The sequence below is a fragment of the Wyeomyia smithii genome, chromosome 1 (genome assembly GCF_029784165.1).
Source record: "Wyeomyia smithii strain HCP4-BCI-WySm-NY-G18 chromosome 1, ASM2978416v1, whole genome shotgun sequence".
In the NCBI taxonomy this organism is placed as follows: Eukaryota; Metazoa; Arthropoda; class Insecta; order Diptera; family Culicidae; genus Wyeomyia; species Wyeomyia smithii.
The window spans coordinates 591,728-618,633 of NC_073694.1; the positions used below are offsets into that span (position 1 = coordinate 591,728).

Below are 26,906 nucleotides of genomic sequence, written 5' to 3' on the forward strand. Positions count from 1 at the left end.
CCGGCCAGGGGCTCCGACCTGTGTCAGGTGTGAAGCCAGGGGCTGGAATGTACCGATAATTAGAATAGACCTGACAATCGATAACCAATTCAGGGCAGGTTCCAACCCGGTAGTAATACGAAAGGCAGTCACTAAGCTCCTCAGGACCAGCTACGGAAACAACATCATCGGATATTCAAACGGCATCAAGAAACCTCAAATCCAGACGATTCATCGATCACCGAGCCAGGCAACATCCGAATCTGCAACGCACCTCGCCAGAATCGACACGTATTTGCCAGAATCGACGTCATATTTGTAAATATGACTGGTATATTTAGGGCTTAAGTAGTTAAGGATTTCAGAATAACTTCAGTCTTAGGTTAACGTTCATATAGGTCGTAAAAATCGGTGAATAAATAACTTTTCTCTTATATAACTCTTTCTGTAAAAGTCCTAGCTTATAAATCTAATCCGTGAGTGGATCTTTCAGGAAACCGGCGTCAACCCCCATTTGGTGTGGAAGGTTCCCGCTTGATTTACCACCGCCAACACCACACGACCCGTAGTGATCTTTGTCACAAGAGGCGAGCAAAATGTTGTATCAGGGAACGTGAGTGCAACTTGGCTAGTGGCTAATAAACTAGGCAGAGCTTTCAGTAAACGTCATTTGTTTATGGTTTATTGAGCAAATGAAAAGATTTATTGGACAGATATCTCATAGCTTTCCCAGGATATTGTTGATCAGAGTTGCCAATAAATTTTTTGGTTAAACTGGAGCAATGCTGAAGAAAAAACTGGAGAAAACTGGATTCCAAATTAATTGAAAAAAGACAAAAAAAATAATTATGAAAGAGCTTTTCTGTGATTAAATCCAGAGTCTGTTTTGTTTTGTTTTGAGCTTACATTTATGAACTATAAAAATTATGAACTGCAAAATTTGCGTTAACAGCAGCAAAATTAAAATTACGCAATCAATCTATCTTAAAATAAAGAAAAAAAAAACTTTTTTCAATTACTTTCACTTTTAACAAAAGAACTGTTGCAACAATTTCAATTATTTCTGAGTTCGCTCTCGCTTGGTATCCAATTCTTCTAACAATTTTCAAACTGCTACGCAACAGAAAATAAATTGAATCTTTTTTCATGATCAAATAAAACCTATTAGTTTGCTTTTAACTCAACCCCGCCATGCAGTCCTTAATTTGGCCGTGTATCGTGCGAGAAGAAAATACTGAAAATGCCGTTAGGAATTTAAAAAATAGGGTTTTTAATTTTTTTTCTTAAACCAACCTTGAGTGAATGAAAAAAACTGGATGAAAGTGGAAAATATATGAAAAAACTGGAAGAATTTGGGACTCAACTGTTTGACTGGATCACTTGAAAAAAAAAACTGGAAGAATCCAGTTTAAACTGGAACATTGGCGACTATGTTGTTGATTGGTGAACATTGTCGGTTGCTATCCAGTATAGTCGATTGTTGTTCAACAAATTTATTACCCTTGACTTCTTTCTTGTTTTAATTGAATGATAGCCAATCGACAACAGAATGTGTTTGGGTGCAGATTAGAGATCGTTTCTTCAATGTTAGCATCATTATCGTGCACAGCCCTCACCTAGGAAATTACGATGCCGATAAGGACACCTTTTATGCGCAGCTGGGGCGTGCATACGAAAGCTGCCCAAACAAAATCGTCATCGGAGATCTCAATGCTCAGGTCAGCCAGGAGCAGGAATTTAGAGCAATCATTGACTTCGCCGCCTCCCGGAACATGGCCATACATTGTACCTACTTCCAGCATAGCTTCCCATATCGACACACTTAGAGATCACCACAACAGACTGAAACACAAATGGTCACGTGCTAATGGACGGAAGGCCAGGATATCGACGTCCGAATCTACCTTAGCGTAAACGTTGATTCTGACCACTATCTCCTGATGGTAAAAAGGCGTCAAAAACTTTCGGTTGTCAACAGCATCCGCTACCGTTGCCCGCTACAGTATGATTTGGAGCGACTTAAACTCCCCGAAGTCGCTACTGAGTACGCGCAAAGCCTTGAGGCAGCGGAATGTGCTGTTGGATTCGTCGAAAGGAATAGGCGTAAGGGCTGGTTCGACGAGGAGTGTCAAACGATTCTAGACGAGAAGAATGCAGCGCAGGCATTGATGCTGCAGCAAAGGACCCATCATAACGTGCATCGATACAAACAGAAACGAAGACAGCAGACCTATCTTTTCCGGGACAAAGCAGGCTTTATGCCGCGAGCTGAAATGTGTCGGGATAAAGATGGAGAAATCTTGACGGATGGATAAACGTGAGGTGATCGACAGGTGGAAGCAGCACTACAACGAACCTTGAATGGCCCACAGGCTGAGGAAGAACGACTTCGTCAACACGACAGATGAGCGAGACATAACCCCCCCCCCCCAACCCCACAATAACCGAAGTTAAGGATACTATCAAGCAGCTCTAGAAGAACAGATCAGCTGGAAACTAGACTCGGATAGATTGGCTACTTGTCTGCATCAGTCAGGATCTGGGATACAGAACAGCTACCGGAGGAGTGGAAGGAAGGAATAATATGCCCAATATACGATAAGGGCGACGAGTTGCAATGCGTAAACTACCGAGCGATCACGACTCTCAACGCAGCCTACAAAGTGCCCTCCCAAATCATCTTTCGTTGTATCCCGCCGCTAACAAGAAGTGGGAAGTTATTGTTATTGTGGTAAGTTATCAAGCCGGTTTCGAGTGTGGGTCATCGACAACGGACCAAATCTTTACTCTGCGGCAGATCCTCTAAAAGTGTCGGAAATTCCAGGTCCCTACGCACCACCTATTCGGGGGCGGTTAAAAACATTTTAAAATGGTGAAAAAATTGTTTTCAAAAATTAAAATAAAATTCAAAATAATTCCCGAACTGAACTTTTGCAACCTAAAAGAACCCTACTAAAAGCGCATGCCCTCTAGGTTGCTTCCGAGCCCAAGACAGATCTGTCATAGAATCAGCCTACTAGATCCACGTGGTTGCAAAAAATGCCGCATCCGGAGAGAACTGCTATTGCTCCCTCCACGCTAACAGACACCCACCTGTGAGAGTGTGTATGAGCAAAAAGAACACGCGAGAGTCGAAGAGAACCCGCGGAATTATTATAAACACGCTAGCAGGGTTGCACTCTCCCCCCCCCCAGCAATTCTGTAGCTTATCTTAACAGATGATTTTTTTCCACCCGAATTTTCCCCAAAGCAAGTCTCCACTGCGGTCGAGGTACAGTACAGCGCAGCATCCGCTCTTTTTCTCTCTCTCTGGATGCCGCCGCCGGGAGATGATGAACCATTGGCTCTCGTCAGATGTGCGATGCTGCTTGTCGTGCGTGCACGGTGTCTTATTTTTTCACCTTCCGCCGTTCCGTTCCGATGCGTGATTTCGATTGAGGTAACGAAAAAAACCAGTTCCAGCTTTGCATTGACCTTGCGGTTGCTGTAAATTACCTTCACTTGCTTGGTTCACTTGGATTTCAACAACAATCAGCATCAGTCAGCAGCAGCACCAGCATCAGTAGTGAACAAGTGGTGCGTATCGCCGTCGTCGACATCAGCAGCTGGAGGAGAATGTGATTTTTTGTTTTCGAGGTCAAGGAAATGTCGTCGCACGTCAACCGTAGTAGTAGCAAATCTAGCATCAGCGCCAGCAGCATCCGCGATTGCAGCAAACATCTGTCCGTGTACTGCCAGCTCAATCAGAGTAGGCGGATGAAAATAGTGCTAACTTGGTGCCAGTTTTCAGCAGTGACAGTGACAAGTGACGTTGCGGTGTTGTGAAAAATTCCAATTTCTGGATAGTTGAAAACCGCGGATTTGCCACCCAAGTACCAGCTGCGGCACTCGAAAAAAACGGAGTTATTTTTTCTTCCTTCCAACAACTTGTTTACAAGCAGAAATACGATGTTGCCTGTTGAAGGAAGCAGGTTCTAGGTTTTCCTTACCAGAAGAGCATGTGCTGACTAGAGCTGGTGCTCCTGCGCGGGTTTTGCCCCCGTTCCCCGTCCTTTCCATTTTTTTTTTGTATTTCTGTACGTGTGTACCCCCGTGACAGACGTAAAATCATATCGCGTGCGGCATTTCGGACCAGCACAAAAAAAGTAAAACAAGCAGCAGCAAGTGAAGCAAAAGAACCGAAAAGCTAGACACAGCACGGCACGGTCGAGTCACACACATCTCTCAGTACGGTGACAGACATGAAATCGGACAGACGGCCCCCGGCTGCGCGGATCACCAGCGGGAACGGAGAAACGGAAACTGACCACACCGCGGTTCGCGAAGCTAGTGAAGGTAAAAGTGAGATGATTTTTGGCCCTGTTCCGACCGTTCTTCCTATCGTCCGTCATTCCAATTGTCGATCGAAACCACAACGGCAGTCTATCAGCTGAGCTCAACGGTTTAGGACTCTAGTAACAACGATGGCAGCCTCCGATGGGCAATCCACTCAGCCCCCCAATGGTAATAATCCAATGCTGGCCGACGAAGAAAGTGATACTATTAGTGAGAGTGTAGCTTTAGAGAACCTTGCGAGGTTCAAAACCGACTTAGTGGAATTCTTGGGCGAGCTGTATTGCCCGGATCAACCGTGGGATGTGGTTATGTTCGAGGGATACGGTCGGGGTTTGGTGGCGACACGTGATATCTCGACCGATGAGTTGATCTTCTTGGATCGACCAATCCTGCTTGGTCCACGGGTCAACAATTACGATGTGATATTCTGTGCCAGCTGTTGTAGAATACAGAAAAAGTTGACCATTTGTAGCGGAGGCTGCCGTCTGCCAATTTGCGCGGATTGCGACCCGAGTGCGGCTGCCGAAACTCGCCACACCAAAGAATGCAAAATAATCAACTCCTGGCAGCCGAAAGACCCCAGACGCTACTGCAAATCCATCCTCTACGCCATGACACCTATCCGAGCGCTTCTGCTGAATGACCGCGATCGTGCGATCGTTCTCGGCATGGAAGGTCATCAACCGCGGAAAGACATGGTCACCGAAATCGAGTGGCTTTTGAAGAAGAACGTTTTCGAAAATCTTCCGGTGGATGGTTCCCAGGTCGAGTTTCTTCGGCAGGTGGTGAACGTTCTGAACACGAATGCTTTCGAAACCAGCTGTATTGTTCCGGATCAGGAAAACAATGATCACGAAATCTTCCAGCGTGGGTTGTATATACTGGGAGCTTTGATGAACCATCGCTGTCTGCCGAACACGCGGTACGTGTTCGATGAACGCTTGGTAATGCGTTGCTATGCCTCGAAACCGATCCGCCAGGGAGAGCAAATCTTTAACAACTATTCGCGGACATTGTGGGGCACCCAGCATCGAATTATTCAGCTCTGCTTCTCGAAGCACTTCCTGTGTGGCTGCCGACGCTGTCGCGATCCGACGGTAAGTTCAAGCTCGTCTCGTCACAATATTGATTTATGTTTCATTTATTAAATCACATTCACGCTAGGTAATAATCGCTAATTTAAGCAAACCTCACCGTTCAACATAACTTCGCTTCGCGCTGCCATTTGGGATGATGGACAGCTTCGCAATTGACACCAATAGTTTTTTTTTTCGTTGTTTATTCTGGTAAATATTCGACCGATATTAATTAGTCCCTTCGTTTTTTTTTTGGTCGGGGTTTCCTCTGTGTGCTCTTTTGGTGTAATTTTGCAAAGTGCCAAAAAATCAAAACAGCCGTGTCTGGTTTGGCAACAGACAGACGCTGCTGCTTGCTGCTGCAAGAGGAACCGGGCGAGCGAAAATTGATCCACACGCGGAACACATGATAGCTGTTGTTTTTTTTTATTAATATTTTCTGTGTGCTTTGCTAGCGGCACGATTATCTATCGCTCGCTAGGGGATTTTGAACTTGGGGCAATTTTCAATCTGGCAACGAGCGCCGGTTGATATGTGTGCAGCACTTCAAACGGAGGTGTGATATAATTAGCGGTTGCCCTGGGAATTTCACAAATTCCGATAGAATGGTGTTGTTGGTATTTAAGCTGGTATCGATTACTGGCAGCACATCATAAAAATGAAACATTTCACATTATGCTCTTAATAATTGAGATAATTTTAAAACGTTCCTCTGTTCTTCTTTTTGCACGGAACAAAAATATCGGAGGAATTCTTTATCTGAGTTTTTTCAAGTTGCATATCTTATCGTTATCCCCAGATTTATCAACGGAACCATAATCTCTTCGATGTCGAAGAATGAACATAAATCGTATATTTTATTAAATCTTTGGTTATTGTTAGAGAACCTCTAATAACTCACAAAAAGCGTGTTTTTTTAAAGAACTGAAATTTTCCAAACCTAATTTGAAATACCTCAAAAACAGATGCGTGTAGAAATTTAGTTGCCATAAGCTTTATGGCTTGAAAATGCTATTAAAATTTTACTGCATGATTAGAATTTAATTATTCTCAAAAACGTTGAATTTGAAAAAAAAATTAACTTAACTTTTGAGTGAACAATCACAGGAGGGTTGTGTGCAAAGCCACGACCGCAAGGTTGAAATAGAATAGTTTTTTTAATCAGATTTGTTTCGTATATACCGCTTGTTAAGGGGTAATATCTACCAAATGCTCAAAAAAACAAGGCTTTGTTCATGAATTTTTTTACAGGACATATGAGATGTAAGGTATATAAGTAATATATCATTGGATTGAGCAACTTTTGCAGAATAGAAAAAATATTTTTATTACTATTTTTGTTACAAAATGGCGGCTGTGCAGCGATTGCCGTGAACCGCTTATTTTAAAAGTTGTTCCGCGGCGAGCAGTAGAAGTCGTGCCCAACTCCACCTACTATCAAAACAAAATTTTTTTAATTATCTACATAAGTGTCGCTCGTGAAGTACACACACCCAACGCAAACGGGGAATATTTTATTACTTTTGGGCAATTTTTTGTTACTTTTTGTGTCTTATGACTGCGCAATACACAAAAAGTAACAAACAAAAGTAATAAAAATTATGACGGCCACACGCTTGTATATGTTTCTGCAGGAGAACATACAGCCAAGCACCGCGGTGCATGTGTTAGCAAGACTTCACTCGCTGCATTTGTATTGATGCAACGATCAGATTAATTTTTGCTCCCTTCATCCACACATAATGAGAATCTCACCCGTCAACCTCAAATGTCTAATTAGAAACACTTTCGTTTCGTCCCCCAGTGTTTACTTGAAATGGAAATATGTAATACTGTCTGACCAGAGTTGCCGAAGTTGCGAATATTGTTCTGGATGGGCACGAGTTTTGTATATTCAAACAGGTCCAAATGAGTTTCCATGAACCAATGATTATGTGCTGTAAATAGCTTGCAAGAAAGCGAATGTTTTTATTTTTCTCTAACGCAGTTTACAGATCGTGATGTCATTTTAAGGCGCATTTCAAGTCTTTGAAATCATCAACGTTTGCATACTCTATGACGGGGAAAATGTTGCTTGGCAGCTCTTGTCATATTTCCTCTACTCCGTATGCATACAACGAGCGAACTAATACACGCCCCCCGGATGAACTGGAGATTGAAAAAACTTGTAACAAGTGCAACTTATGCGACGGTGTGTGATTTTTTTTGACTTGAGGTGGAAAGGGAGCATTTTTCGACAGAAAAAACGTTGCATGTGGTTGAAACGACCATTATTAAATAGTCGTACTCTCATAACACGTGCTAAATATATGACAGTATGTGTTGTTACTTAACTGGGGAAGAATTTTATTGCTTTTTAAGTAATGGATTTGTTACCTAAAAGGTAATTTTGCGCTATTGCTTTTAAAGTAATAAGGAAAAGTTTTGCGTGCATGATTATATTTTCAGAATTTTTCTTCGCAAAATGGCAACGGTTTGAAAAAAAAAAATTCTGTTTCGACAAAAAAATCGACTTTGATTGTTTATATATACACAGCACCATATACACAGATTTGAAAGCTGCATTCGATCGCGTTGATCATAATTTGCTTCTAGCAAAGATTGAACGGATGGGAGCTGCACCCAATTTCGTTAACTGGGTTAAATCATAGTTGATAGATGGCCGATTGTCTGTGAAGATTGGAGCCGCTCAGTCTGACTATTTTACAAATCTCTCTGGTGTTCCACAGGGCAGCAACCTTGGCCCGCTGCTTTTCTCTTTATTTTTCAACGATGTGTGCACGATACTTCCGCAAGGGTGTCGACTTCTGTATGCAGATGATTTGAAAATCTCATATCTCATCATTAAATCAATCGACGACTGTAGAGAGCTTCAAAAACTTGTTGACATTTTCACTGAACGGTGTAGAACTAACGAGCTAATCATCAGTACGAACAAATGTTCTGTGATCTCATTTACTCGTAGAAAAAATATGATTAGCTGGAACTACAACATTGGAGGCGAACAGGTAGAGAGAGTGTGTGTGATCAAAGACCTTGGAGTGCATCTTGATACGACGCTCTCCTTTAGGGAGCACTATTCCGCTGTGATAGCTAAAGCTTATCGTAATCTAGGGTTTATAATCAGGATCTCCAAAGAATTTACAGACCCTTATTGTCTTCGTGCGCTTTACTACTCGCTGGTCAGATCTGTGTTGGAGTATGCTGCTGTGGTATGGAGTCCGTATGTTGATGTCTAAACATCAAGGATTGAAGCAGTTCAGTCACGTTTTGTACGTTATGCACTTATGCACTTAGGTTTCTTCCATGGAGTAATCCCAATGAACTGCCTCCCTATAAAAATCGTTGCCGTCTTCTGGGAATGGACACGTTGGAAAGGAGGCGTAATCTGGAAAGAGTATTGTTCATACAAAAACTGCCAACTGGAAGTATAGATTCAGCTCGTATTCTAGCGCATGTTAATGTGAATGTTCCACCGCGTAATCTAAGAAGTTTTGATTTTATCAGGTTAGATCTTAGACGCACCGAATATGGTCAGAATGAACCTTTACGTGTAATGTGCTCTTTATTTAACAATGTGTACACCTTATTTGACTTTTCTCTGAGTACAAATAGTTTTAGACAACGCTTATTGCGCACAAACGTGTTTGTTTAGTTTAAGTCATATTCATGTAGACCCTGATGTCAGATGAATGCAAATAATAAATAATAATAATTATAATAATAATAATAATAACTTTAGTTGCTGTTAATCAATCGCTAAAATCGTGTGTACTTCACTAGATAATCTAATGAAGAAGCTACAGTCGAAATTTCAAGTCAATCGAATGTAAACTTTTTCTGTTCTACTGCTCGCCGATTTTGAAAACATGGTTTTGAGAAAAACGCGTTTAAAGTTTCAAATTGCTAAAAATCTTAAGGATCGCAACAGTAAAGCCCCTAATAAACCTTTGTGCCGTCAAGTTGTCCTTTCTAGACTTTATTTTCCTCTTCTTTCTTTTTTTTTATCTGATTTAAGGGCTGCGCCTACGCTCTTTCGTGGTATCAGACGTGCGACGCTCAGTGACTTTGACGCAGTTGGCGTCCGATCCAACGCAAAACTCAAACTTGTCACTCATATTTAAGTACTTTTGAGTATAACTCACAGTTAAAAAGTAACAAAAAACTCAAACAAAGAACGTACATAACGAGAACGGCTTATCGACTAAACAAATGGAAATTGTGAGTAAACACGTGCTGTAGAGACGCTGTAACACGCTGTAACAAAATTTGAAACACGATAACGATCATAGGTAACTTCTACTAGTTTACAAAGCCTCGAAATTAAAAACAAAAACGAGCATCGCCAAAATAAACGAAAAATGTTTTTTTTGAGCATGAAAGTTGTTCGGTAAAAATAGATTTAAACGAATTTCGATTTTAGATCAGTACTTGAGCGATGTGGATTTTGATTCTAGGACAGTTTTAGTATGATTTAAGTCAATAAAAAAAAATGACAAGAAAAAAATTTTTTGGTAGATATTACCCCTTAAGCACAGTATCAACAAATGCAGCAGCATCAAACCTCAGTTGTAGTTTATTAATAACCATTCATTATGCTCTACCAAAAACATTTAGTAGCCTTGAAAAAGGCCGATTGCTGCAATTGCAATTTTCATTCAATTATTGCATAAATGCTTTATGGTCAGATAAACCCGCTGCAACTGCTACGCTATTCGTAGCCATGCCACAGTTGTGGCCGCTATACGCTGCCATTGGTATCCGCAGTCCCTGCATCAGCTGGCCCAGCTGCTATCGATGCTGAGATCCGCTGCAACTGGTACGCTATCCATTGCTACCCTACAGCTGTGGCCACTATCCGCTATCGCTGGTATCCACTGCACTGCTACTGCTTCTGCTAAGGGATGACTGCTGTTGTCGCTGTCTAGAACTATTATGAGTGGCTTCGGCTGAAACAGGCTCTTATATAGGCCAAATAGCATTTTTTCAATTGCAAGGTATATGATTCTGTCGACCGTGCTTGGAAAGCAATCATATAACGACCAATCAGAGGTCGAATTTTTCGTTTTGACAAGGCTTGACTGTTTTCAATAGTACAATAGTTTGAATGATGTAATAATAATTATCTTCATTTGGGAAGAATCTTAGAAGATTTTCCAATCTATTGCTGCAAGAACAACGGAAATACATCGAATACTAACCGATTTATTAGCATTTGAAATTGGACATATTTTTCACTTTTTTCGGTTTTAGATTTTCATTTCACATCCCTATGTAGCCGAACTTACTGAGAGAAGTATTCTATTTCAAAAGTTATCTTAAACTGCTCCATCCAGAACTTTTTATCAAAAGTTTTGGAATAATGTCCAGTGCTTCGATTCGTGGTTCTCCTAGCAGTAAAATTCTATATTAGGAGTAATCAGCTTGAAGCTGTAAATTTCATTTATATTTAAGAAATATTCGATTTGATAATAATGTTTACTAACAATTTAGTATTCTCTTACTCTTCTGTAAATTTCACACAGTATAATATTTTTCCAACCAAAGAATTTAGCGACTTCCGGTTTTTGGAAATGAATCAAAATTGGCCGAATACCATCGAATATGGTTATTCCGGAAACGGGATGATTCCTAGAGACCGGAAAACAATTTCACACGTCATTTTGAAGTTCAAGCTGGCGATTTCCGGTTCGTCTGGTGTCGTTTTGAGGTCTCTGGGTAGCATCCCGAATCCGAAAATACACATCCTGGATGGTGTTGGGCCATTTTTTAACCTTTTCCAGAAACCGGAAGTCGCCATTTTGATATTCAATATGGCCGCTAGGGTCGCCTTCGGGTCTCTGGACATTATTTCAATTCTGAAAGTACTCATATAAGATGATATTTGGTCAATTTTGACTGTTTTCGAAAAACCGGAAGTCACCATCTCGAATTTCCAAATGGCGTCTGCAGTTAATTTCCGGTCCCTGGGCATCATCCCGATTCCGTAAATATCCATAGTCGATGGTATTAGGTCAATTTTGGCTCTCTTCCAGATACCGGAAGTCGCCATTTTGGAATCAAAAATGGCGTCGGGGGTCGTTTTCAGGTCTCAAGACATGATTTTAATTCCGAAGCTACTCACATGAGGTGGTATTTTGTCAATTTCAGCTGATAGGGCCATCTTGAATTTCAAAATGGTTAGTTGTAAGTTCACTTCCCTTTTTTGACAGGTAGGTTTAACCGTTAGGTACTCGGCAGGGTATCCGGGTACCTTTTAAGACTTGATTGCTATAAAAAACATTCATAGCCTCAACTCGGCCAGCTGAAACTTATGGAATGCTCCTAACTGGTGGAAATAAACCATTTTTCATCATCAGACTGTTTATAGCAGCAAGCGGGGTCAAGGGGAAGGCTTCGATTTTTTTACCCCATAAGTACTCGACAGGGTACCCGGGTACCCACAAAATAAAATTCTTCTTGTTTTTTCGTTTCTTGATCGATTTTCGATCTTGACCCGTCAAACGTTTGGAAAATCTGTCTACTTTTAGAATCCAAGACCGACATGAACCAATGACCACATTTGGTTCCTGTAAATCCGGATCTTCGGGAGCATGTTAGACAAGTCAGACAAGTTAGTACAATTGTCAATAAAACCGACCAACATTGGTATCAAAATTCATGAAATCACTCCAGGAGTTGATTTTCATTCATTTTAAGTCAATCTTATAAGTTGTCCGAAATGGCCATTTCGGAGCAGATTCTCGATCTTGAGCTTGGTTCTAATCTTTTGACGGGTCAAGATCGTAAATCGGTCAAGAATTGAAGAAGTAAAAAGCATTTTATTTTGGTGGGTACCCGGGTACCCTGCTGAGTACTTACGTGTGTTAAAATTGCCGAGTATGTAACGGTTAAATCCCTACGAATGATAAGTCCTAATGGAGAAAGCAAACGAAAATCCTAACAATTCAATTTATAAATTTCTAACAGTGTTGAGAAGTCACCTGTTGTGATTGGCCACCCAAACTCATTATCTAATTAATAAAAATCAATTTTTGTTCGTGTGCGATCGAATACCTCGGGAACGGCTTGACGGGTTTGTACGATTCTTTTCTTTTTGTTTTGTTCGACGTTGGCTGCGTCGGGTTTACACGCAAAAAAAGTTGGAGAAATGTACTGGAAAAATGATTGAAAATGATGGAAAATTTAATTTCTCATACGTTTAAATGGAGAGTAGGCTGTCCCAAAAAAATTGATGTTGAAAAAGTCAAGGTGCTCAGCCCTAATTTGAAAGATAATGTTATTTATAGCATTTTTGTAGAACATTTCGACTTTCTAAGAAATCGTTTTCAGGTTGCCCAAATGTGATTTATGGAAACAGGGCTTTTTCAAGCTACAAAACCACTCTTCTGCACTTTTTTCAAATCTGTTCGATTCCTAAGTTTTTCCATATATTTTTTTAAATTTACATGAAAAAAAACCTTGATATCTTATCGGGGGGCTGAGATATTGGCGTTTTTACATGTGATGGAAAACTATGCATTTTCTCAAAAATGTTACTAACGCTCAATATCTCCATTGTACAGTGTTTTATTTTGCGGTTTGTGCGGATAATTTTCTGAATAGTGATTCAAATGTTGATTATAGCCATAAGGTATGTTCGGAGAAGTTTCAGGATATTCAAAAATGCTTCTTTTTATGTAGAAAGATGGGTGATTAATCCACCAATGAGTGAGATAAAAAAATTACTTTTTAATCAGAATGAGATAGACGCAAAGTGTCTTCGACGAAGTTTTCAGTAAGAAACTTTACCGAAGACATCATGTTTCTATCTCTTACATATTACGAGCAACATTGAGTTTTCTATTAGAAGGCACTCAAAATCACAATTTTCGTTCTAACTTTTTTCGTGGATTTTTCCGAATTTTTAAACCTTCTACAAAGTTATCCGCCATCTGAAATTGCATTTGTTTTCTGAACTTTGTTATTTTTTATCTCCCAAAATAAAACAGTTATTGAACATATTTGTTAAAAATGCATAGTTTTCCATCACATAGAAAAATGCCAATATCTCAGTTCTCCGATGAGATGTCAAGTATCTTTTTTCATGTAAATTTTCGTCGTAAATCCCGCTTTGCAATGAAAATTTCAGTTCTTGATTAAAAATGTTTTCATTTGTGTTTTGAAGGGTTTTATCTAAAAATTATTAGAAAAAATATATTTTGTATTATGTTTAATGGTCTCTGGGAGTCAAAAAACTGAATGCAATACTGAACTGAACCATGCGAAATATTCAAAAACAACCCCACAAAAAATATATGGAAAAATTTAGGAATCGAACAGAATTGAAAAAAGTGCAAAAGAGTGAGTTTGTAGCTCAAAAAAGTCATTTTTCATAAATCACGTTTGGGCAACCTGGAAACAATTTTTTAGAAAGTCGAAATGTTTTACAAAAATGCTATAAATAACATTATCTTTCAATTTAGGGCTGTACTTTTTCAACATCGTTTTTTTTTGGGACACCCTAATGGAGAGCTTTTTTCATTGAATTCCAAAGTTACCTTGGATTGTTCGTACAAATCGAATTCACAGTCCTGTACAAAAGTCACTATGTTTTGTAGCGAATGCTCTTCAAAGTTGGTCATACGTTTTCAACGTGATTGATTGGAAATCCAAATGTGAACAGAGGACATTGTTTCTTACAAATTTCAGAACCGAGCACCGTATGTTGTTCTAAACTCCGACCGCGCCACTAAATATCTCTCTCAGCTGCATTGTGCATCATTATACCTACCTTCTTTGCTCTTCATTGTACCAATGAAAATGAAATTTGATAAGCAATGATACCCACTGATAGCTCGAGAGATTCAGTAAAAGCACTTTGAAACCCTAGTCTTTAAAATATCAGATTGTGTTACTAAATGAGATTTTTTGAACAATGATTTTGCGATAAAGAAAATGTTTGATGGTTTTTTTATCCTTCCTTAAACCTTTAGAAGATATTTTGAACCAAAACTGTTTTTTACAAGAGCTTAGGGAACTATCGTATATCATGTAACGCAGAATTTTGCCTTTTGGGGGCATTCAGGGCCCCAATGTAACGCAACTTCGCATGGTGGCCTCGCGCAGTGTAACGCTTCACTAAATACCCCTCTCCCCCTCCCCTGAGTGAGTTACGTAATATACGAATGTTGCCCTATTTGGAACTAGTTGTTGCAACCCAAAAAGCATTTCTGTGCATATGATGGATATCTTCAATAAAATAAAAAAAAAAGATGAATTATATATAACCCCATGATATTTTGAAAATTCGGCATTTCAGCACTTCCAAGTTATTATTGCGTTTATTACGCAAATATCCAAAGTTTCTTCAAGTCATAAGTTTTTAAAACAGTTTTACTAGTCTTACAAGAATTAATTTTTGTTTCTTCTGTTCAGTCGGTTAAGGAATAATGTGAGCTGAATTCATTGTACAGTATGAATTATATTCTGGCTGTTTTCCATTTTAGAAGGCTATACCATTGCTAACAAAATAACAAAAAAATATTTCGAATCTGAATTTTTAGCCAAATTTGTTATGTTTAATAGACTATATAAGCATGCGTTGCGTCGTTATCATATGTGTGACTTGGGCGTTTGTGGACTAGAATCAGAACATGAGGCTAAGGAATACTGCGAACATTTTGACTCCGAAGTGAGCTTGGGTCCATAAAAAGACAAAGAAGATGTGCGCATACAATTTCAATGACGAGAACAAAAACTCTGATAAACTAGCTGTATTACGAATATAGAAAATACAGTTTAACACAGAAAAATCTTTGAAAAAACATCAATCGAAAAAAATCACCAAAACCAAAATTGCAGTCATTCTGGCTTAGCTTGATGTATATATCATCGTTGTCCGATTCATTTGAAGCGAAATCATTTCCAGAGATGGCTTGACTCAGTTTTCTGAAAATTTCTCAGAAATTACTCAACCACAAATTACCACAAATTGGATTTCGAAACCACAAATTAACCACTAAATATTGGTGCTAAAAGAATTAGAAAAAAAAAAGTAGGAGGGTGGTATTCAAGACACGACCGCATGACGTTGACTACCGTATTCTTATAAAAAAAAAATATTCCATTGAAGCAAATAGTAGAGGGAATTGCAACGCTTCATCTACAAAACTTCTGAAACAAAATTTCGAGGCATCAAAAGGTACCAGTTGCCGATTATTCTCGTTTACTGGTTAGTCCGTCCAGAATTCCAGCCATTTTAGTATTTTGCAGTAGCCATTTATTACTAACAGCCACCAGCATAACGGGTGAAACCGGCACGAAATGACCGGTACTATTTTGTCTTTCCTCCTTTCAGCTGCTAACACCTAGCGCTGTCGTGAAATTAACATCAACACAAACATGCATTTTTGCAAGGTTTTTTCCGCTAGCAGCAGCATTTTGTAAAACAGAAAATTCAACTAACCGCTTCTATTATAAAACCGCGAGGCACCAAAAGGTACCAGTTGCCGATTATTCTCGTTTACTGGTAGTCCGTCCAGAATTCCAGCCATTTTAGTATTTTGCAGTAGCTATTTATTACTAACAGCCACCAGCATAACAGGTGAAACCGGCACGAGATGACCGGTACTATTTTGTTTTTCCTCCTTTTAGCTGCTAACACCGAGCGTCCGTATGTATCCGGTACGGTTTAATAATGAAACTGATGGGGTGAAATGTTCGAACGATACGTTTTATACAAAGGCTTCGTCAGATAATTAGAAAGAAGGAGGGGCTACATAGATGATGGAATGGTAGAGAAAAATGTTTCTTGAAAGCTGCGCCGGCCGCTGTCGTAATATTAACACCAACACAAACATGCATTTTTGCAAGGTTTTTTCCGCTAGCAGCAGCATTTGGTAAAACAGAAAATTCAATTAGCCGCTTCTGTACCAAAATTTCGAGGCACCAAAAGGTGTCAGTTGCCGATCATAGTTTCCTGGTTAGTCCGTCCAGAATTCCAGCCATTTTAGTGTTTTGCAGTAGCCATTTACTACTAAAGCCACCAGCATAACGGGTGAAACCGGCACGAGATGAGCGGTACTCTTTTGTATTTCCTCCTTCCAGCTGCTATCACCTAGCGTCCGCATGTCACTGGTGCGGTTTTGGAATCAGAATGTTGGGGCGCCGGCCGCTGTCGTAAAATTAACACCAACAAAATGATGCATATTTGCAAGGTTTTTTCCGCTAGCAGCAGCATAAACATCGGAAACAGAAAGTGACAACAACAATAACAACAAAGTCAGATCGATTGTATCCGTTAGTGTCGACTGTGCTTGGGAAGAGAGGTAGTGATTGGCTGCGCGGTATGATTTAGACAATCGATATTAATTACCAATTTTTCAATAGTGTATCTCAAACAATAGTTTGTTTTTGTTACATAAATTTAACCGTAAAAGAATTTCTGATCGATTGATGCCAAAACCTCGAAAACCTGATTATAGATGACTGCAAAATAAGCGCTCAAAACCTGACCACTTTTCTCTGGTTTTCCCTGGTTGAATTACTAGATTTTCAAATTCAGGGGCCTAACTTCGATATAGACGTTAGTCAACGTCAAAATACTTTGTCAAGCCATCTTGAAATGAGCCAGTATTGGGAGGTATTCAACCATTTCTAGTTGTTTTTCGGAAACCGGAAGTCGCTTTTTTGGAAATTTAATCATCTGGAGTCGTTTCGGGTCTCTGTGTATCATCCCGGTTCCGAAAATAAATTTTAAAAATTAGTTTCTATGGCCTCTAGAAGCCCCAGTGGAATCTCTTCTGGAAGGGATATATCACTAAAATACCCAAACATATCCCTAGAAAACCGAATTTCCGGTAGTGAGAAAATTATTTCGGGGCACCGCTATAACCGCAGCTTAAAAGAATCAGTGAAAAACCAGCGAAAAACAATTAACTTTTTTAAGGATAGTGTTATAAATACACTGTTCATACAGTGCGAACTTTTGCCCCGTAAACTGCGTACTTTTGCCCCGCATGCTGGGTAAAAGTTCGCATCTGGATATTTTTTCTGAAAAGTGAATTTCTCATGCTACAAACAAAATTCGAAAAACTCTGGTAGGTAATACATTTTGAAGGCGAAAGGTTCATGTACCACTTGGAAACAAAACCGAATTTTATGATAATTGTTTGCAATAGTTCTGTTGCAAAAACAATCAAGTTCCTACTTTTGCCCCTCATTACTTTACTGGTATCATCCGAATGATGATTTTTTTTGAAAATTTGTTCAAAGTATTATGTCTATTGGTCTGTAGTATAGCTATTCCGCATGCAATTTAAGCTTTCACAGAAGAAAATATCAGTACCGTGAAACATTTGTATATTTGTTGTATCGGTATTTAAAGAGACTTGGTTTTCAACTTCGCCATATCACTCGGTTTTGGGCTGCAATCCTCGTCGACAGTACACATCCAACGAGTGCGGGGTCACACACACACACACACACACACACACACACACACACACTCGTGCAAATGCATATGACAATTTGTATTCCTCTCAAGTAAACCCCACAAATTTATGACTGGCTCCAAGAGCCTTCGGTATAAATCAGATGCACAACGTGTAGTATAGTATTTTGCAGTTCATTGAGATATAACACCTACTGAGCATGTCCCCAATTGCATACCGTTGTCTTCTGGTTTAAATCGATCTTAAATCAGGAAACCAAACAATGATGTGCTCTAATGGAATAAATAAAATAAATAAACCGAAAATAGTTCAATAGAGTCGGGTATATGTTATATCTATGATTGCATCACTTATCAAAGTGAATCCTGATCCAACTTACTTTTCCCTACTAACAAAAACCTCCTTTATGTGGCCTTTTTGGAGATGAAAGGTTCACACGGTATCCAAATAGCAAGGGTCACGTTAACATTCCTTCCCTCTTCCCACCCAATTGCAAGGACGTGGCTGGCGTCGTTATTGACCCTTCGAATTGATTCACTGAGCAATTTCACTGATTCGGATCAATCACGGACTGCAAGCATTGATATGTGTAGTCAGTCAAACTAAGCAAGCTAAAACACCAAGAGTGCGCGATCAGCCTCTTTCAGTGTCTATGCTACCTGGCTATAGATAGAGGGCCATCGGGAGAATCAGTGTTTCATAGAGTGCTAGTTTTGTACGGCTGCGGGATTTAATCCGTAGAACCACCGTTCTGAGTTTAGTTTTGGTCCGATTTAAGATCTGTTTTTTTAAAGATGGGTTAGAAGATGCTAATATGTTGATTTCTTTAAAATTCAAAATAGTGCCAACGTCAACTCCTCGCTTTCGTCATCTGGTTTATCATTAGTCGGTGCGTACACGTTGATTAGGCTGTGGATGAAGAATTTGCCCTTAATCCTATACTCGCATATACAATCACCGATCGATATCCTCCATCTAATGACACACCTCATCTGTTTCCCAATTAGCACAAAACCGACTCCTCTTTTTACCTCAGATCTTGGCTGCGAATAGCAATTTTTTGCACTACACTTTTTGCTTTTGCTTTGTGGTGTGGTTCTGCTGTTCGCAGTCAGATTGACACACTTGCTGCTTACACCGCAGCGGAGTGAAACCAGAGTGGTTAATCACAGAAGTACACCACGGTGTGCACTGCTGAGATAAATTCGAGAGCATTCGAAGAGCAAACATGACTGACGGGCGGCTGGGTTTTTCTTCAGTTTTGAGATGCAAAGAAAAACAACGCATTCTTTTTACTTTCCTAGATGCTCCCACCATTTGATATATGCTTAAAAGACATACGGTAAAAGCACTGCAGTGAGCTCTGTTGTTTGCCCACCAGTGTGAGAGCAGTTCCCAATCAGTCAGTAATATCAGGATTTCAACAAATCTTGATATTTTGCTACCTACGAACTTTTTTTATCAACTTGTGTTCTAAACTTGGTCTCGTTAATAATTAAAACATCAAAATTTCTATCAAAATTACTTACTGATTATTACAAATTATAACAAGTTTCGTAAGGTTCTTGGCAGGAAAAGATCAGAATAAGTTAGAATGAAAAATATTTTGTCAATTGAATAACAAAGTTTGTTATAATTATGCTTCAAAAACCACGCTTTTGGAAATTCAAGTGTATGATAACAGAATTTGATATAATTTTGTACTTTCTATCTTCTGGCATATCAAGAATATTACAGGCTTTGTTATTTCTATGAAATTCAGATATGTTTGTGTTACCCGTTTGTTATAATCGTTTGATCGGGTTGTTTTCGCAGTAAAAGATATTCTCTTTCATGCTAATGATTCTCTGAGAAGAAACTACGACAAAATGACAAATTAAAAATGATGGAATAGAGAAAAGTTAAATTTTGTTGAAAGGTCGCAAAGTCAAAAAGCTAGAAGTCCAAAAGTCGAATCCTAATCTGCCGCTCATAGCAAGTCCGTCCCATTTGCGTTTTGATGGTGACGAGAAAACAGCAATTGAAAATCGTAACGCTTTAGGTGAAATTTTGCACTCAAATGCTTTTTCAATCAAGACCATCAACAGAATTTAGTACTGCAAGGACAATCTAATACTTTTGCATCATGAAACTTGCATAAACACCGAAATTTGATTAAAATTTATTGAAAATCATAAGCTGGGACCAAGGATGGAAAAACTCGTATCGCATAACAATCATTCGGGTATCATTTCTGAACGTGCTATTTATAAGCTTTCAATCCTAGCAAACCATCGCTATTAAAAGTTACACATTCTCAAGCTTGCAAGCGACAACTTAGAGCAAAGAAATATATGGTAGCTTTCTTTGATGATTTTGTTTCAGTATTGCCTGCTTTAGGCGGAGCGAGCAACATATAGCGAGTGTTTCACGAAAGAATCGTAAACGATTGCACTCAAGCGATCGCAATGATTCTTTCAAATGTTGGTTGCTTGTAGGCGTAATTCGGCTACTCCACGTCGTGCTTTCACCGTGATATACCACGATGATTCTTGGTGATTTCAAGTATCAGATGCTAATGCACCATGCTACAATTTCCTTAAGCATTGATGATACCTATTTGCTCCGGCAAGCAAACAATTGAACGCAATCTAACGTTCATTTGGATTCATAATTTTGTATCACTGGTGATAATATCTCAAAGCTTCTCGCGATAATTTTGAATGCAAGTGAACTTGGATACAATAAATACTATCGTGTTTGAATCATTCAGTCTCATTCTATGGTATTCGGAACTCTTAGAAGCGAAAAACAATCAGCAGCGTTTCTATGGAAAACTTGTACGCGAGTGGAAATAGTTGGACGATAACTGATAAATCAAAGAACACATTTGCATGAAATATTGCTTGTGAGTGAACTTTTCCATGCTTGGCTGGGACTCACATGCGATTACTTTTACGGTACGTAGCCAGAATGATAGCAAGTCAGTCCCATAGCCAGCAAAGACCGGTGATGAAAAACAAACAAACTCCAAATCGATGGCGGTGCTATAGCTTGCGTATGGAATGAAACTATCGCTGGTCAATTCATAAATGACCTTCTCTCGTGCTTCATCAAACAATCATTTTGTGAGAAGCATAACACAATGTACCAACTGCGCCGCTCAAAATAAAATTTGATTTTGTTTTTACATTTGATACTACTGATAAATTCAAAATCAGTTTAGGTGTAGGAACTTGTTCTAAATTTTCCTGAGAGCGGTCACACGTTCGTGACGGCGGACAGCTTCCACGTAGCAGTGAAAGCAAATATTAAAGAACACCTATAGCTTAGGAAAATGTTTGCTCCGTTAAAAAACAGCTAAGTAGCGTACTGAAGTATTTGATATGACTGACAAATTCTTCAAAACGAAATTCACGACAATTTGTTATTTGTTATTCATTGTTAATTCATCCGACAATAACCGTCTTAATGAATGTAATTTAAAAACTATCTTAACCTAACAGATGTAAATTAATTAAAATAGTCTAGCTGCGAGCAATTTCCGCTTGTAGAGAATAGATGAACTTCCAAAATCAAAAAATTGACCCGTTTTGTTGAAGGTGCGTATAATTCTGGTGACTGGCTCAAAATACCCGAACACAGAACGATGGAACGGCGTTACAAACATTTCGTCGAGTGACCTGCGTTGAATTCTTCCCGGAGCATTTTTAGTCATTTTTTCTAGTAAATAAACGTTGACTAATCAGATCAATCGAATTTTGCGCTTCAACAAGGATTGACCATTTTCAATAATATAGTAAGTAGCTTGTCACGGTTGGGGCTTGACAATTTTTAAATTTTGAGATGAAATTTTTTCGGATGTCGTGCTCATGACTGAAGGAAAAGATAATTCAGTACGTTCTGAGACACGGAAATAAAGTAAAATTTATAACTTTCACAAATTTAAAGATGTAAATTAACTCAAGAGAAAACATTAACGCTTTAATCATCAAGTTTTTATTTCATCCTGAAAAGGACAATTTGTTGTTTAATTTAGTTTCGGATAAGATGCCGATTACATCTTTGCGTTATCACTGACAATGCGAACAAAGTATTCGTTGTGATAAAGTAAACAATGGAATGCTGATATAACACTCAAAACTAGACGGCTCACGTGTTGTCAAAATGAGTCAATTTTTCATTGAATGCATTTACTAGTGCCCACTATCGCACAGAGACTGCATTTCACTAAAGTGCCTCTCTGCATCAGCCGCTATCGATGCTGAGATCCGCTGCAATTAGTGCGCTATCCATAGCCATGCCACAGTTGTGGCCGCTGTACGCTGCCATTGGTATCCACTGTCCCTGCATCAGCTGGCCCAGCTGCTATCGTTGCTGGAATCCGCTGCAACTAGTGCGCTATCCATTGCTACGCCACAGCTGTCGACCGTGCTTGGAAGGCAATCATATAACGATCAATCAGAGGTCGAATTTCTCGTTTTGACAAGGCTTGACTATTTCCAATAGTACAATAGTGTGAATAATAAAATTACAATTATCTTCTTTTGAGAAGAATCTTAGAAGATTTTCCAATCTATTGCTGCAAGAACGAAGGAAATCCATCGAATACTAACCGATTTATTAGCATTTGAAATTGGACATATTTTTCATTTTTTTCGGTTTTAGATTTTCATTTCACATCCCTATGTAGCCCAACTTCCTGAGAAAAGTATTCTACTGCAACTAGTGCGCTATCCATTGCTACGCCACAGCTGTGGTCGCTATCCGCTATCGCTGGTATCCACTGCACTGCTAGTGCTGCTGCTAAGGGAGGACGACTGCTGTTGTCGCTGTCTAGAACTATTATGAGCGACTTCGGCTGAAACAGGCTCTTATATAGGCCAAATAGCATGTTTTAAATTGCAAGGTATATGATTCTGTCGACCGTGCTTGGGAAGCAATCATATAAAGGCCAATCAGAGGTCAAATTTTTCGTTTTGACAAGGCTTGACTATTTTCAATAGTACAATAATATGAATAATAAAATTACAATTTTCTTCTTTTGGGAAGAATCTTAGAAGATTTTTCAATCTATTGCTGCAAGAACGAAGGAAATCCATCTAATATTAACCGATTTACTAGTATTTGAAATTGGACACATTTTTCACTTTTTTCGGTTTTAGATTTTCATTTCACATCCCTATGTAGCCGAACTTCCTGAGAAAAGTATTCTACTTCAAAAATTGAATGAGAAAGGCTGGGTCTGACCGCTAGGTGGATTAATTTAGGTTTTTTGTAATAGACGGCTGAAATTAACAGATATTACGGCCTAAATTGGTAACGGATTTTCTTCGCTACTCATAGCACCGCACGCATAGCGTGAAATATTCATTGTTCAACAGTTTTTCACCAAAGAGGTCATGCATGGCATGCTATTCACAGCCGACCCGGGGACGACACACAGTCTTGTGTGTCCGCCGCATTGCAGCAGCAAAGGCACCAGCAAGAAACTGGACACAGAGCAGGCGCCTGCTTAGCTTGGCTACACAAATCCCAACCGGTTTTAAAATTTGCATTAAACAATAATTATCATTGATTAAGGTCCTGTGGTGCATGTTGCCTCGGTACACCACTTTAGAATGGCGCATCAATATTTCATCGTGAAGTATGCCGAAAGCACGCACCCAGAGGATGGGGCATAGAAAAACTTCGGTGCGTCATCGGTTTCAGCCCGTTTACACCCTACCGGGTTGTTTGGTCCCACTGGAGTCATTCGTAGGTTCTAGGTAACCCGCTTTTGCTACGACTGTGACATTACTGGCATAAATTACATTCCTATACGGGTTGAATACCCGTGGAATTCTGCTGTTATCGTCCTTGATTTTTAGTTTTTCTTTTCCTCCACACCAGTCATTAAAAGTCAAACATCAACGATAGCATGTTGGGCTCAATCATAAAATAACCATACAATTAAATGTGTTTTATGTATATGTAAATAAGGGTAAACGAAAAAGCGGAAGCAAGCGAATGGGAAATATCAGCGAAAAAAAAGAAAATAAAATAAATTCATTGAAGCGGAGTATGTCACGCAAAAGTCGTTTCGCTAATGACCTTGCGTGGGGTTTGGCGCGTGCTTCACTCTCCAGGTTGCTTCGATGGCTTGTCATATTTCTTTTTCTTCTTCTTCACGTTTCAGGAGCTCGGAACCTATTTGGGTGCGTTGAAGTGTGTTCGCGAGCGATGCGCCGAAGGTCGAATGCTTCCGTTGAACCCGCTGAAGGTGGCCTCCGTGTGGCAGTGCGATGCCTGCGGGTCGAAAATGGACAACGTGAGGATTACCAAAATCCAGGAAATTGCCGGCCGAGTTGTGCTGAATAATGTCGTCAAGAAGGAGCCGGATTATATCGTGCAATATCTGAAGGAACAAGCGGTTCGATTTCTGCTGCCGTGCAATCAGTTTACGGTGGAGCTGAAGCTTCAAGCGATCCGGAAGATTCAACAGGATGTCAGCATGGAGCTGCTGGTGGAGAAGGAGAACTTCTGTGGCGAAATTTTAGCCATCCTAGCTAAGCTGGACTACGGCGAGTGCTACGTGAAGGGAGTGCTCTGCTACGAACTGTTCAAAGTGAGGATGGTGCTTGCAGGGCTACGAGATGAGCGACAGGTTGGTGGTTTTGTACTAGCGTTCCCGTGTTCTAATTTTTACCGCAATTTATTTGTAGTCTTTCCCGGATCATGCGGCCCTGGCGCATTTGCGGACTGCTTGGACAATCCTAGGTTTCAGTGGCAATCGGCCACGCGATTTGGACCAACTAGCGCAGTGTTACGGTTGCAAAATATGACAGCCAGCGGCTAATCGATTGCATTGAATTCTATAGCAAACGAAACAGCAAACAAAAACACTAATTCGACTGACGGTTGTGCTTCCGTCGTAGTAGGCTACGACTTTTATTTTGGTGATGTGAATTGAGACACTAACAAAATGGTTGTTAAGAAAAACACCATCCCAGCATACGACACCACAAAAAAATGATAAAAGCACCGATCACACAATCATTCGCACGCGAGAAAGCCCCACTCAAGCGCACTCTGGCAAATATGGACAGCCGATCGAACACTAAAGGGGGCTTATCGCACAAATCCAATCGAGAATCGAATATATATCACGTTTGCATTTAGGACAATTTTGCCATTCGGCGCAAGTTTAGCTTTACAAAGCTGGAAGGCTTGGAGGAAGAACGTCGTACCGCTTCGGTACGTTGACTACTTTTACATCGTTTGTTCTAAACCGTTGTGATTCTCTAGTACAGGTTTCCTATATATCTATAAATATTGACAGTAGTAAGAGAAAAAAAAATCATCGCAAAAACTATTTAACTCAACCCTCATCGACGCACAAAGACTGGCACTTTATTGCACAACATTTGCTATTGTTACATATTTTTACACCTTCTCACTTTTACTTCGTTGATATTTTGTTCAAGTTTCGAAAATTCTGTTTAACTCTAACTTTAACGAAAATTCAAATTTCCACAACAGTAATTGAACACATATGAAAACAAGGAATTTGACAAAGAAAACGAAAAACTGCTCGAGCGAATCGAGCGTCATCCTAAAATCTGATCGAGAAATAGATATTTTTAACCTCGATAGAGCGTGGAACAAAAAAAAACACGAAAAATCCCCTTAAAATAATAATGAATTCCCTACTTACTCGTCTGCCTTCTCTGCCTAGTCAAATTCCCAAAAAATAACAATATTGCTTCAGTAGAAACCGAAGAAAGATAGTCAGTCCGGGAAGAATGAAAACAGAAAACTCACGAAAGAGAAAACGCTGGTGGAGTTTTCTCCCCTATTTTCTTAATACACCATATAATCCAATATCGAAAAAAAAATCTCACTACGTTTTGGCTCAATTTTCGTAATAGTAGAATAAAACCATCGATAAAAGAGGTTGAACAGAAACTAAACCTGTGGCGGACATGCTTGAATAAAACATACCAAAAAGGCCGTTTTCCATAAGAGCGCAGTAAGAGCAGCAGCAGCACCTGTTAAGATAAATTACCCCAATTTGTTGCTAATCGTTGGGGAAATTCTCTCTCTCTCTCTTTACATTGCTCACGAATAAATGCAAGCACGTGGTTGCAGCGGTTTTGCGCGCCGGTATAGATTTTTCGCTCTCATCTCTCTCGAAGCTTTAACAGTAAGCGCGGAGACGCCTGGTTGATCGTTTGATTTTAGAATACCGAGAAAACTATCGAGCAGTGAAACTGGTTCGTGTCTTTGCTGTGGTGAATATGAGAACCTCTAGCAAATTGAATTATAATTCCTCGATCAAGTCGTCGTGCGTTTGATTGCCTAGCAACTGTTTGGCGTGTTTTGATAAATTTCAGATTACGGTAAACCTTTTCTGTGAGTTAGCTAAGAGTGAAACTGTTTTGAAAAACAAAAGAATGTTTTTTTTTTTCCTCATCTATAGTTTATTTGTCACGGCACAAATACAATTCAATGTTTAACGGCGCCAATTATATCTGGTAGCTTACTTTCTAAAGTATCTTAATAACTAAAAGCAAATTTTTTGAAGTAGAATACTTCTCTCAGGAAGTTCGGCTACATAGGGATGTAAAATGAAAATCTAAAACCGAAAAAAGTGAAAAATATGTCCAATTTCAAATGCTAATAAATCGGTTAGTATTCGGTGGATTTCCTTCGTTCTTGCAGCAATAGATTGGAAAATCTTCTAAGATTTTTCCCAAATGCAGATAATTGTAATTTTATTATTCAAACTATTGTACTATTGAAAATAGTCAAGCCTTGTCAAAACGAAAAATTCGGCCTCTGATTGGTCGTTATATGATTGCTTCCCAAGCACGGTCGACAGAATCATAGACCTTGCCATTTGAAATGTGCAATTTGGCCTATATAAGAGCCTGTTTCACTCGAAGCCGCTCATTATAATTCTAGACTGCAACAGGAGCAGTCCTCCCTTAGCAGCAGCAGTGGATACAGCAGCAGTTGCAGTGCAGCGGATAACGGCCACAGCTGTGGTATGGCAACGGATAGCGGAGCGCGTCTCAGCATCGATAGCAGGACCAGGTGATGCAGGGCAGCGGATACCAAT

General features: G+C 39.6%; 1 protein-coding gene across 1 annotated transcript; it reads left to right on the top strand.

The window, feature by feature from the left end:
• The first annotated feature begins 3,341 nt into the window (after nt 1-3,341).
• LOC129717557 (SET domain-containing protein SmydA-8) lies at nt 3,342-25,755 on the top strand. The gene is made up of 3 exons (XM_055667544.1): nt 3,342-5,411; nt 23,982-24,449; nt 24,508-25,755. The coding sequence occupies exons 1-3, from the start codon at nt 4,443-4,445 to the stop codon at nt 24,625-24,627; spliced, it is 1,557 nt and encodes a 518-aa protein (XP_055523519.1). The 5' UTR covers nt 3,342-4,442; the 3' UTR covers nt 24,628-25,755.
• Nucleotides 25,756-26,906: the final 1,151 nt, after the last annotated feature.